The sequence below is a fragment of the Trachinotus anak genome, unplaced genomic scaffold (assembly GCF_046630095.1).
Source record: "Trachinotus anak isolate AG129_WGS33_773 ecotype Australia unplaced genomic scaffold, CSIRO_AGI_Tana_v1 ptg000021l, whole genome shotgun sequence".
NCBI lineage: Eukaryota > Metazoa > Chordata > Actinopteri > Carangiformes > Carangidae > Trachinotus > Trachinotus anak.
In genome coordinates, this window is record NW_027273872.1 from 1,859,231 (window position 1) to 1,872,459 (window position 13,229).

The window sequence follows — 13,229 nt, forward strand, 5'->3', positions numbered from 1 at the left end:
ACCAGAGTCAGAAATGTCCAATAAACTGTGCAGTGACCCCTGGTGGACGCAAACTGACTAATTTTAGACTTTGAACACTTTCAAAATATTTTTTCCTGTATGATGTTTGTTCAGGAGTCTTCATGCAAAATTAAAGGTGATCAAACATATGTTCCTAAAATATCTTTGGCCCAACTGGGTACAAAGAAACTGTAAAGCATTAAATAAGACTTTGATGGTTCAGACTGACTAATGATTATACTGCAGTGTGTGTGTCTGTGTGTGTGTGTGTACAGTTCAAGTTTGTGAATATCTGCATGTTTCAACACACATGCACAGGAGTTCTTGACTTTCTCACTAATTTACAGCCTCTCCTGGTCTCTCTCTCTCTCTCTCTCTCTCTCTCTCTCTCTCTCTCACTCACTCACGTGTTTGTGTATGCAAACACAGCAGACAGTAAGACCAGTACAACTCGCTATAAACACAAAAAGTACATATGAAAGTCACACACAGACACTCACCATGGTGTCAGTGATATGCAGCACGAGGGTCACTGGTTTACTTAAGCAAAAGCAGTAACACTACAATACACAAATACTCTGGTGTAAGTTAAAGTCCTGCATTCAAAATTCTACTTGAGTAAAAGTTTCACCTGCAAAAAAAGTACAAGTCCACATTGTGCAGAATGGTGTTCAGCTTTGAAGCCACAAAGGACAAGTTACAACTTTGTTGTCGGTGACTTTGGTTGTGAATCCCAGCAGAGCGTCACACAGCTCCAACCTGAGCAGGTCTAATCAGCCACATGAGGGAAAACACCTGTGCTGCTAAAAACCAAAGTGACTACTCACTATAGTTGTTAGATAATTGTACTGGAGTAAAAAGGGCCATTTTCCCCTGTGGAAGTTAGTGGAGAGGAAGAATAAAGCACAAGAATTGTTCTTAAATTGTTACTTAAGTTCAGTTCTTACAATACAGGGTAAACGAGCTTTCCACCACTGTGATTAGCAACCATCCACAAAGTGAAGCTGATAAATGCACTTTATATGTTTTATGTAAGTTAATTTAAATCAATCTGCATGTCACAACTCACACTTTTCAAAAGTGAAATTACAGTTAATGCTTTGGGATGTCAAAGGTCAATTAACCAAACATTTCAAGTCAACTCTCAGAGTAGAAATGTTAAAAGAATAAATGACTTGATGAAACCTTGTGATTAAACAGTTTTACACTACACTACACTACTTTTTTAAACTACACTACTTTTAATAAATAAACTAAAACTAGAGCGGCAGTAACTTGAGTTGAAACTGTTGGAACAGTGGTGGAGTGAAGATTACGGCAGTAAAAACAGGGACAGACTGTGGATGTGAAAACAAAAAACACAAAGGACCATAAAACCAGCCCCGGTGCAGCTCACCACCTCAGTGTTCGGGGGTTGATACAGTAGAAACATGATCCCGTATTTTCTACTCTCTGACCACTGATCCACAACGTTAGAAAACAGCAGGTTTTGGTCACAGGAGTTTTACAAATGTGTCGACTAATTGCAGGCTGTCTTGTTAAATTTAACGATTCAACACCTTGTTAAACATGACAAATAGTCACATTTCTGGCAGTAGAGCAGCAGGCTGTGGGCAAAGTGCATTAGCAGAGGGTCATAATGATGTGTTTTAACTAAGATGACACATCACTCATTGAGTGACAGTAAATAACAGAAACATTTCAAATGAAAAAGGAGGCAGCTGCAAAGAAAAATCAAAATTGACAATTTATTTTCTCTCTCCATAGGGATCAAGTCATCATGACAAACATTTACAAGAATTGTAACAGGGACAATACTGGGAGGAGGATTGAAAATCTCCTTTGTACAAGAGAACAAATTTCAACCTGCACTTCTCTGTTTCACCAACTACTGCAGAGGCACTCTAATACAACGCAATACAGCAATTCTCTAAGATTCAGGAAAATAATATTAACACTGGACAGAATGACTGAAACAAAGGAACCATCTGCTCAATACACCATGTACTGTTGATGCATGTGCTCCCTGACACATTAGGAGGACCAAACACAGCACACAGACGAGTACAAAACTAGAAAAATCAATGCATTGTTGGGACAAATTGAAAAAAAAATAAAAATGAATGGAAGTGCAGAATTCAAAGCATTATCTTCCAACCGCACGTCCGAGATTAAAGCCGGAGCCGCGACCATCTCCAGCTTTAACAGATGACGTGTCATTGAATGTCATCTTCATTGGCAAAACCCACACGGCAACAAGCACAGCAGCTGTTCTCCGATGAATACTCAGGATGTGTTATAATCTGAAATCCTGACTTTCTTTTGCGCCCAAGTGCAATAATCAGATCTAACTCTGGCATCATGTTCATAACTATATGGCTTACAAGGTAAACAGGTCCATTTAAACTAGAAAGGTACATAGACATCTTTCATTAATCAAAACTATGGTACAGCAATATATTGGCAAAAAAACTAAAGAGCTAAGTAACGTTATGTAAACAATGGTATACCACTGTACAGCTTATACTAACATGGTATTTACAGGTCAAGTTCTTTTACTAGCTAGTTCCCATGTACAGAGGGTTACATGTAAAGAAGAAACACAGGGTGATGACGTACACTGTACGTTAGGCAATTTCAACCATCCCATCTACTTGCAAAGAACTGGATCCAAAGAGAGGAAACCCAACAAACAGCATCTGAATCTACAGACTTGTTGAATTACCCAAATGCCTTCCTCCTCCTGTTACATGTAGAGTTATTTAAAAAGTCATACATAAGGCAAGGACAGTTAAGGAGGGAGGAGGCATCACATTCTTTGCAAGGGATTACTGATATAATAGATGGGATACAGGCTGATGGTTCTTTGGAGTAAATGCACTTTTTGAGAGTTTCACTTGTTTGTCACATGTAACAAAAACACATCAGAGTGCAACAGAGGGGACATGTCTAGTTCTGTCGGGAAAATGTGCAAAATCTGCTCTAAAGCAAAGTGACAGTGTTGCAAATTCTAATGTACAAGGTACTGGGAGATGTACAGGTCGCCACGATAGACGCCGGTGCAGACCCTTGTTTCAACATACTGTATATACAAGGCACTAAGGATAAGATTCAAGGGCCACACGTCCAGTCTGTTAACAGCCTCCTCAGTCCGGTCGCAGTATAGGATATTTGGGTAAGAATTCTATAAGAATCACCTACAGAGAGACAAAAAGACAAAACTAATTATCTTCAGGGCCGCTGCCAGATGTTTAAACAGAGCTGTGTTAACTAGAGCTGAACACAAAATTAATAAACTTTCATTCTGTTTATCAGGCAGCGACAGGAATTCAAGCAGGAAACAAGCAGGTGTTGATTTACAGCGACATTTCCTCTGGAGATCCACTCATTCATTCATTCATTCATTCATTATTGGACCTAATAACTTAATTGTGCAAATATAATGAATTTGATTTGGTTGAATTTGATGATAGAAAATTGAATATAATAACATCACTTTGACACTTTGTGCATATTATTTTTTTTTATAGACAAAACAATAATGTGCAGATTAATCAGTAATGACAATAATCACCAGTTGCAGCTCTTCACTGAAGTTATGCAATAATAACAGTAATTTATAACTGTTGTGACAGGTTACTCACATATTCCATCATATTACTGCTTTCACATTTTCTTTTACTGAGTTTCCAGTGCAGACCCAGCTGGTGAGAGAAGAAAAGACATAGACACAATGAATGAACATCTCACACACACACACACACACACACACACACACACACACACACAGACACACACACACACGCACACACACAGACACACACAAAGGAAAATCTGTCTGAAATCTCCCCTTCAGTGTCAGGGGAATTTGGGAGTATGACTGTCTGGTCTCACTGGGGTCAAACGGTGGCCAGACACCCTGAAGAGCTTCCTTTATGCCTTTGCACAGCTACTACCTGTAATTTGTTGCTGCGAGACAAAACAAAATTAACACGGCATTTTAGTGCTGACCTCAGAGTCCTCTCAGACCCCGTGTACCAAATGTGAGCCAAACAGCTCTGAGGGACTTGTGCTGCAGCTTAAGAGTTTTCAAAGCAGATTAATGGTCATTATCCATCATGATAATACTCAACTTACACTGACACAGACAATTAAGCACTTTCACACAGGTGCTAATGTGCAATTTGTTGTCTTCCTTACCTTGTGGTATAATCGGTTATTTTCCCACTCTAACAACTTCTGAATAGACCTTCTTGTCTGTTGGAACAGAAAACAAATGCATGAACATAAATGGAAGCAGAAGAAAACTTATTACTCAATTTTACACTTTAACACATAACAGTAAACAGCCACAGTGTTAGGATTTATGGACTGAACTCCCAATTTACCAGCTAGTAATTTCCACTTTGTTGTCAGTAATTCTGAGTGGTAACACCACCTTTAAATGACACACCCTTGAGCTGGGCAGGAGAGGAGCTGTGCAGTGCAATGTGTCATTTCTACACAGAGCCACTAATTGAACATGAGTTGTTATTACCCTCTACGCTTAGACCAAACTGGCTGAATTACTAAAACAGCCCCTGAGTAATCAGTGCTGAGGTAAGGGAGAGTTACAATGTCCAACTTATGTCACAGGCGTTCCGGGACTTACTCTCTTGTTGAGGCAGATAACAGGCCATAGACTGCAGCCCACTGTACAGCAACAACACAGGCAGCCGCAGAGAAGCCACTTCACATTCACAGGCAGGTTCTTCTTCAAACAAGCGTTCACCCTGCTGATGCTGGTTTTGAATTCCTCTGGTGCTACCTAGAAAAAAAAGAGAAATGATTCATCTGTGCACCACAATAAACAATTCCTAGAGGGTCTTTTTTTATCAGAAAATATATAGTATTAAGTAAATAGCTTAGACCAACAGGGTGTAAGACAATTCTTGGTGGTGCTGACATGAAAGATTTCTAACTGCTCAAAAGAAACCTGTGCACAAAGATCAAAGAGCTTTAGAGAACCAACAGGTAGATATTTGCAGATGTTGTGCAGAGATGAGATGACATCTCTAAATACTATGGCTCTGACTTGCTAACCAAGCTCTAGACTGTTCAAGGCAAGGACAGACTCAAAGGAGAGATAAGCTCAGTGCCTGTGGCAGCGCCGGCCAAACAACTTGAATGGATGCTCATTCCTGGCTGAGTCTGTACGCCATAAAACAGGGGTCGTAATCTTTTATGACAGGATGCAAAGGTCTCTTTGCAAACAGCCAAAGACCTCAGAATAAAGCCCAGCAGGGCCTGATCTGCACCCTTCAATCATCATAATTGTGACCTCATCCATCACGTCACCCTGGGTCACAATACTGAAGGTACTTTTTATTGCCCCACACTTCCCTCGGCCTGCTCTTACCCCTGCAGCCTTTTTGTGTTTCTGCGTCTGACCCAGGAAGCTTTCCTTTCTTGTCTACGGCAGAGTCTTCATTTCATTATTTTATCACCTGGAGTTGGACCCTCCAAAACACTGGGGTCCCCGTCAACTGAGCCCCATAGACAGCTTACTCATTTACAGAGCTGGACAGCAGCACATTCAGGCTCTTTTCTATGCACTGTGGTGCGTTACTTGAAATGCATCGCCATCACATCAAAACAACCCGGAGAGGTTTGAATAGGGTGGTTTGGGGAAGTTGGAGCTGTTAAAGACCCAAAAGAACAATAGAATCACTGTGGCTTTAATTGCTTAATTCTTCCCACTTGGAGTTGAACAGAGAGCAGCCTGCAAGACTGAAATGCAAGAAAACTTAAAAGCAACTGTACCTTTCCCGTGAGAACAGAGGGAAATTCTGTGTCAAATCTGTTGCTGAGTCCAAACCTGAGAAGAAAAACAACCAAAACAAAACAAAAAAAAGATCAAATGTGATATGTGAATAAAAACGTATATAAGCACAAAATCTGCCATTACTATAAATATAATGAGAACAAAACCAATCTACAGCCGGAGCAGGAATATATAGTTTGATTACATGATGAGATATAACATGCTCATTCACAATTTCATTATTCAGCACAGTTCTTTTTAAGTTTAGTTAACATTATGAGAAGGGGGACATTAAATCTCACTCGACTACAAAACAATGGCACAGTAAAGACTTATTTCTATTGTAGTTCTTCATGTAAAGAGAGTAAAGATGCAGGAGTCGCATCACAACACCAACCAAACCAGTACAATAATTAATTATCATCAACAAAAATCACTTTGAGTTAAACATCCAAAACAAAAAAATTCTAACAAATTATAACTAGGACAATAAGCTTAAACTTCCAATAAGCAACTGGTGTTTATTTAACTGCAGTGGCCAGTTTTCGCTGATGACCACTGGCCACTGCAGACTTCATGTGACATTCACATGGATATTGTGTGATCACACCCAGTAAATTAAATCAGTGGCCATATTATCCTCGCATTAATATTATCAACTATTCAATTACAGTAGAAACAGTTGACATGTGCTGCATCCTCAGTTTATCTGCAGTACTGTGCAAATGTTTTAGGCACTTTAAATGTTTAGATTCTTATCCATCACAAAGCAATGGTCATGGTATTATTCACGAAAGCATCCTCACCACTTTTAGAGCCTGGACGTTTTGCACAGTTTGTATATATACTAGTGTGTTTACTCCTTCATATTAGCTACAGGAACCATCTGCAGTTGAAAAGTTGTCATGTCCATGTAGAATAAAAAAAAAGAATTGGAAATCAGATACAAACAGACAGGCGTGTAGTTTGTTTTTTTCTGCAGTTCTCATTGGACACATTAGCAACGATGAATTAGCCATTAGTTGCTTGTGAAGCAGCTTTACAATATGTCCCTTGATGATAATATGTTTTCTTGTATTTATCTTTACTAGGAAGTTGTTCATGTTCATATGACTTGACAGGCAAAGTTCAATAATAATAATAATAATAATAATAATACCCATGTGACCAGAAACAAATGTGATTGTGTTTTAAATTGATATCCTTTTCTTATTAGCATCCAAAGAAAGCTGTGACTCAGCATCTAGTCAGGTCAATGACATGGTGAAGAGACTAAAACATTAGGTCAGATTGGAGGGCTGCCATGCTTTAAGCTTTATGCTCCAATCGTTTAATCGATTAGTCCACGGACAAACCAATCGGCAGCTATTGTGATCACCGATCACTGAGTTTGGTGCCTTGGTTTGTCAGATGTGATTATAAACTCGATATCTTTATATAATAAAACGAGCAATCTGAACACATCTCTATGGGCTGTGGGAAATTACATGTATAATATATAATTATATATTTCTGCTTGAAAATTGACTGAAACAATTGATCGATTATCAAAATAGTTGGTGATTATTTCCAGCCAATGGACTGACTGACTAATCCCCTCAGCTCTACACAGCTGTCAGACAGATGTGAGAGGAGGACGTTTCCCGAATATAATAAGGAACAGAAGTATAAGGCAGCACACAACTGAAGTACAAGTACCTTAAACGTGTACTTGAGTACGTCACATGGGTAAATGTACTTGGTGACCACGGATTGATTATGTCTGGCAGCCTGACACTGGTCTGTTCGGTGACAGCGACACAGCCACAGACTCGTATCTTACGGTACAATCACACATAAACTCTCCCGCCAATGCTTATCGGTTGCTAGACTACGACGTTTGTGGTTGCCATGGGGATATGGGACTGTTAGTCTATATCGTAGCGATGGCCCTTTCCGAGGCAAACCGTTTGTCCCCGAGTCACAGCGCACGGCTAACCGTCGGCTGTTGTGTTAGCTCGCAGGCTAGCACCAGCTACACAGGCTAAGGATAACACCGCGACAGTCGGACAAACACGGCTCTGCTTACACGGTAATGTGCCCGGCCCCTCGCATGACCACGGGCTCCGGACAGTATCTGGGCAAGTGTTCTTCGCTCACTACGTGCTCATCCTCTTCGTCTTCTAACTCATAAATGGTATCAAAGTCCGCCATGTTGGGTAGTAAGACGCTCATGACGTTTCCCACGGGGCCGCGCACGGCGCGGGAGCGCGGAGCGGGCGTGTGTGTGTTTACAACCCGCTGGATCCAGCAGGACAGAGACGGAGTCGCCTTTTACACAGCGTTTCAGATGACAGATCCAGCTCAGCGGCTGGGATCAGCAGGTCAGGACTCCTGCTGCAGTCAAGAGGTCTGCAGACACTGTGGAACATGTTAATGCGCCCAGTGTTTAGCGTCCATACAAACTACTGCACACTGGCTGTTTGTTGGCTGCGTCCAACAGGACGGGACACACCGGCCATGTGTTTGAGTTTTCTGGCTCTTTGTTCGTTTTTAACAAACCTGCATAAACGGTTTGTTTTCCTTATTTTCACCTATGTGATTCCGAACAATTTAATTAAAGAGTTCCCTTTGAATTATTCCTTATTATTAAAAGAACTGATTAAATGAAGTTGATCAGCAGGCCTGTTATATGATCTTTGGAAACGGTCTTTATTCATCCTCCCTGCCGACAGACCTGTGTGCTCGGTGTGTTTAGATTTTTCAGGGCCTGTATTATCAGGAACATGCAGCTGAGTGAATGTGTTGGTGTTTGACACAGAGGCGGGAGGTGGAGGTCTGGAGGAGCTGCACCTCCTGTGCCACAGCAGCATTTCAAACCCAAACCTGCATGAGAACCCAAAAATCACAGAGGAGGAAAAATGACAGGCATATTCTGCAAAAAAAGCATTTTATTTACAGGATGAAAGTTGCCCCCCCCCCCCCCCCCCCCCCACGGCCGCTGCACCGCCGCAGCACCAGCCGCCCCCTGCTTCACCACAGCGGGTACAGTTGTGCTGAAAAACGATCGATTAGTCAGGTCAGAGCACTTTGTACAGTGTGACATGAGCTCCATACAATCCAGCTGAAACCTCCTTTGAAAGGTCCCTGAGTTCTTATTTTATTCACAAACACATACACTTCAAAATGATATTTATATCTTATTAACTCACAAACAATTTAAAGCTTTTAAGTTTGAAACACGTCGATTTTTTGTTTTTTTTTTAATCCCCACGTTATTAGAACTATTCTATAAAAAGCAATATTTGAAGAGCCTCCAGCATTTCGTGGCTCCGGATCAAACGTGTGTCCTGAGCTTTGTGCCTCAGGACGAGTTCAGATGCTCGGGCTGCATCAAGTGTCCCGTCAGCCTGTGGGAGTGCTCCGTTAGGTTCCGTGGTCCCGAGGGCCACTGTTTCACTGGGTCACAGTCACTTGCTGTATATTCCTGATAGATGGCAAGGTGTTCATTCCCTGGGGGGGGTACAGGGAGCCGTGGATGTCTGTGGGACTGAGGGACCCGGGCACCGGCAGAGGGCTGACTGAACCCGGGTCGCTGTGCACTGACCCCCCGCTGCCGTCAGACTGACCCAACTTCTTCTTGATCAGTTTCCTCTCCTTGGCTCTGCGGTTCTGAAACCAGATCTTCACCTGAAAGGCCACAAAGAAAATTCAGCCAGAGAAATCAGGAGTGCGCCACCTCCTTTAAAACAAGGTCAAATGAAATAGGCTAAAATACATCAGGACTGGACCTCAGAAATAAAACAACATTTTAGCTTGTTTAACCTCCATGCATATAACAGACTACATCTGAATAGAGTCAGGCTCAAATAGGAAATCATTAAGAAATAACAACAATAGACACATCTCTGTTATTTTGGTGTGAGCTACTGAGTTTTATCCGCTGTTCCGGACTAAAATAAAACCACACTGATCAGCAGAGACTGAAATGAATAACTAAGCGATCCTTTGTAAATTAAATACAAATGAAATAGAAAATTAATAATTCAAATAAAGTGAAATGTCTAGTAGCAGCTCGTGAATTATAGAACAATAATAAATATAGATCTGGCATAATTTTGTTTTTGTGTTTGGTTTTTGTTTTTGAGGTGATTTCAAAATAATAGAAAATAAAAAATAAAAGTCTGTGTTTACAAAATAGGAAAATATAATTGAACGATCAGGGAAATTATTAACAGTATAATATTTTCTTCTTGGGGATTTAATTATCAAACAGAGTAATTTATTGATAAAAATAATAACTCTCAGGGGTTTGGCTCTATCTTTAAGCTGGATCTGTCTCATGAATGTGAAGATCTCCGACAGAACCGAACGCAACATTTGGATGATGCAGTTTTGTTCAGCTCTAATTTTATGAGTTATACTTCCGTGTCTGACATGTCCAAATCATGGCAGAGGTCTTTCCTCAGACGTACCTGTCTTTCCGACAGACCGAGGTTGACAGCCAGTTCAGATTTCCTCCTGATGGTGATGTATCTGTTGAAATGAAACTCCTTCTCCAGCTCCAGTCTCTGGTGGTCTGTGTAAACTACCCTGTATTTCTCCTTCGTTCTCGTTTTACCTGTGAAGGTGAGAGAAAAGCAGAAGACAGCGTGAAGATGCTGCTCGTGTTCAGGATCGTCCGCCGGCCTGTCTCCATCAGCTGCGGCTGAAATCCACGTCTCTCTGCTTCATCTGCACATACGCAAATTGAGCTTTTTGATCTTTCTTTGATGGAAACTGTAGAACACTGAATTTCAAACAGCCACAATTCAGATCCTCCACTGACAAGTCAAAAACAAAGACAGGAGATAAGTGTCTGCGCTCCGGTCCGTGTAGGAACACTTCCTGACAGCACGCGGGTTCTCCAACTCTGCTGGACCCGTTTTACAACTTTACAGGCCTGTGAGAGATTCATGTTAGAACAGAAATGTTCGACAGAGAAAAATCTGATCAAAATAAAAAGAAATAGTGGCGGACACTCATATTCCTCATATCACCTATAGGCTGAATTCGCTTTCATGACTGAATGCCGGTGTTAGGCTGAAGGGCGGTTTTATTATTGGACAGATGATTAAATAATGTTCGATTCGCCGCTGTTAGACCCACAGTATGTAAAACTCCACGTTTGTGACATTAGCTGTGAAAAAGCCCACTCTTTCCGGCAATATAACTCTGGGAGAGGAAGAGAGGTTGGTGCATATCAAAGTGAGGAGGTGTTGAAAGCAGAGGCCACCGCCTGGATATGACGGATAACACCCAAAACACCAAACAATGTGACAGGGAAGTCGACCTCACATCTCTAGGAATAATGACATTAACATCACAACTGGGCCTGGCGCCGGGTCCTCACACCTCTTTCTTCCCTTCAGCAGGAGAGAGCACAGCAGACTGCGCTGCTGGCCTCCAGCGCACAACCATCCAAATATGAGACATGGAAAAGATTCACACATTTGACTTCTCTCTGCTGCTACTCTGATCCAGTTCGTTATTATTATTATCATTATTGTGTGTTTTAAATATACTGGATCAATTATAGTATATTAATACTATCATTCTCATTTTAACCTTGTTTTATCTGCAGCCCGGTAAAGTGTCACAGCACCAGAGCGTTTCTAACACATTCTCCTGTACTTTCCATTTTCTACATTTCATCCGTATGACGTTTGGTCTGTTGATCCTCAGCTCTTGTATTTAATTAAACAAATTCGATCATGCAATTTATTTTAAGAGACGTGGAAATGCCAGAAAATAATTAAAACGCGTAAAACTCGGGGGGACTCGGAGAGAAGCTGGCAGCAGGCCTGCGGAGACGCGCAAAACCCGAGAGGTTTTTCATGCAACACCGAGGCGAGTGCTTCAGCCCATCCGATGAGATCATTTCTGCCCAGTGTTCAGGAGGATGAACTCACCTGTAGAAGATGATTGCGCAGTTTTACTCATCCACTGGTAAGAATTGCGCCTTTCTCTGTCAGGAGAGAGTTGTGCAACAGTAACGTTCTCCGGCGGCGGCTGTAGCACCGCGGATCCTGGAGGATGCATATGACTGTACTCAGAGGAGCAGTAAGGAACCTGTCCTGGAGAGGAGTTATTCATGGGTGTAGGGATTGTGTTAGGGGGTCCCAGACTATATGCGCCCCAGTCCTCTCGTGGGGCGCCGTATGAAGGTCCCCAACTCCCCGCGGACTGCGCGTGGGTATCCATGTTTGGCACATGATGGTATCCGGTAAAGTCGGGGTACTGTGGTGTAGAAACAAAGTTCTGTGGAGGCAGGTTGATGCTTGATCTTCTCACTGGCCCTTGGTGATACATGCCGCTTTCTTTATCCAGTAGGTATCCCACATACATGATTTGGACAAGAAAACAATCAGATATAGTAAAATCAGCAGAGGGGATGATGTGGCCTGTTTTAAGGCGACATTGTTGCCCTGAAACTGTTTTTAAAAAAAAAACAATCCTGCTTTTTATAGTCCAGAGAGGTTCCCCAAGTGTGAAATGCGCCGTAGTTCCAGTCTGTCTCCAGTCTCACATGATGTGGCTCTGTTGACAAGATGCTAAAGGTATACTAAGGCCTGTCTGACGTCAGCCGACTCCTCAACTCTTGGAGATTTGCATCCAAATGCGAGTGACCGGTGCTGCCGGCCCAGCTGTCCCCCCGCGCCTGTCCCGGGCTGCGCGTCATCACCTGACAGTCGGCCTATCCCCAACACGAGCTCCCCTCTCCGTGAATAAATTACCGCGGCGGCCTATCAGCTGCAACACGTGCACGAATGCATTAGGCCAAAAAAAGGCCTGCGCGTAATTACGCACAGAACATATCCGTGCGTAATTACGCGCAGATATGTTCTGTTAAATTCACTTTCTCGTCAGAAAGAGAGTATAGCTCTATAGTTTTGTCTTTTCCAACTGAATCCAGAAGATCCACCATGTTTAAAAACCTGCTGTGGAGCTCAGCTGTTTCCCACCACGCTTCACACTGAATCCCGTTTTATTTCAGATATTCACTTGCAAACGAGGTGCAAAGTATGAGAGACTTTACTGGAAGCAAGCCGGACCTTTAGTATTCCGTGTTCACACCTCAAGGTCGCACTTCACAGCTAATTCCGGTTACAAGGAAACTCCAACAACCCCCCCTGTGACAAACAGCGGCCTGCGACACATCAGTCACCGCCGTCTCCTGCAATTTACACTCAACCTCTTTTTCTTTTTCTTTTCTGCTTATTTCTCATGTCAAACATGTGTCACTGAGCTCAGGGAAATAAAATCTGAGTTTTAAAAACACATTTGGACACAGTGGGACAGAACCTTTAAAGTTTATACACTGTCACATCTGTTAATTCAGTTCAGATACAACAAACTCACTGAGCACGGATTTGAAAATGTCAGACATGTTCAGGAATATTTTATT

The 13,229-nt window shown here is 42.1% G+C and overlaps 2 protein-coding genes across 2 annotated transcripts; both read right to left on the minus strand.

Annotated features, from left to right (window-relative positions):
* Positions 1-1,734: 1,734 nt before the first annotated feature.
* On the minus strand, positions 1,735-8,324 carry chic1 (cysteine-rich hydrophobic domain 1). The gene is made up of 6 exons (XM_071457294.1): positions 7,872-8,324; positions 5,803-5,857; positions 4,652-4,807; positions 4,201-4,257; positions 3,645-3,704; positions 1,735-3,197 (listed from the first exon to the last, which is right to left on the minus strand). The coding sequence occupies exons 1-6, from the start codon at positions 8,015-8,017 to the stop codon at positions 3,147-3,149; spliced, it is 525 nt and encodes a 174-aa protein (XP_071313395.1). The 5' UTR covers positions 8,018-8,324; the 3' UTR covers positions 1,735-3,146.
* Positions 8,325-8,791: 467 nt separating this feature from the next.
* cdx4 (caudal type homeobox 4) lies at positions 8,792-12,380 on the minus strand. The gene is made up of 3 exons (XM_071457749.1): positions 11,734-12,380; positions 10,258-10,403; positions 8,792-9,472 (listed from the first exon to the last, which is right to left on the minus strand). Exons 1-3 carry the CDS (start codon positions 12,167-12,169, stop codon positions 9,239-9,241), a joined length of 816 nt encoding a protein of 271 aa, XP_071313850.1. The 5' UTR covers positions 12,170-12,380; the 3' UTR covers positions 8,792-9,238.
* Positions 12,381-13,229: the final 849 nt, after the last annotated feature.

Bases quoted from the DNA above. Each gene is read 5' to 3' on its own strand.
- chic1 (XM_071457294.1), bottom strand. From the start codon at position 8,017: ATGAGCGTCTTACTACCCAACATGGCGGACTTTGATACCATTTATGAG. The intron at 4,808-5,802 runs GTACAGTTGCTT...TTTTTTTTCTAG, and splicing joins CCTCTGTTCTCACGGGAAAG to GTAGCACCAGAGGAATTCAA. The intron at 3,705-4,200 runs GTAAGGAAGACA...TTCTCTCACCAG, and splicing joins ATAACCGATTATACCACAAG to CTGGGTCTGCACTGGAAACT.
- cdx4 (XM_071457749.1), bottom strand. From the start codon at position 12,169: ATGTATGTGGGATACCTACTGGATAAAGAAAGCGGCATGTATCACCAA. The intron at 10,404-11,733 runs GTGAGTTCATCC...TCACCTTCACAG, and splicing joins TGCGCAATCATCTTCTACAG to GTAAAACGAGAACGAAGGAG. The intron at 9,473-10,257 runs GTACGTCTGAGG...GTGGCCTTTCAG, and splicing joins TCGGTCTGTCGGAAAGACAG to GTGAAGATCTGGTTTCAGAA.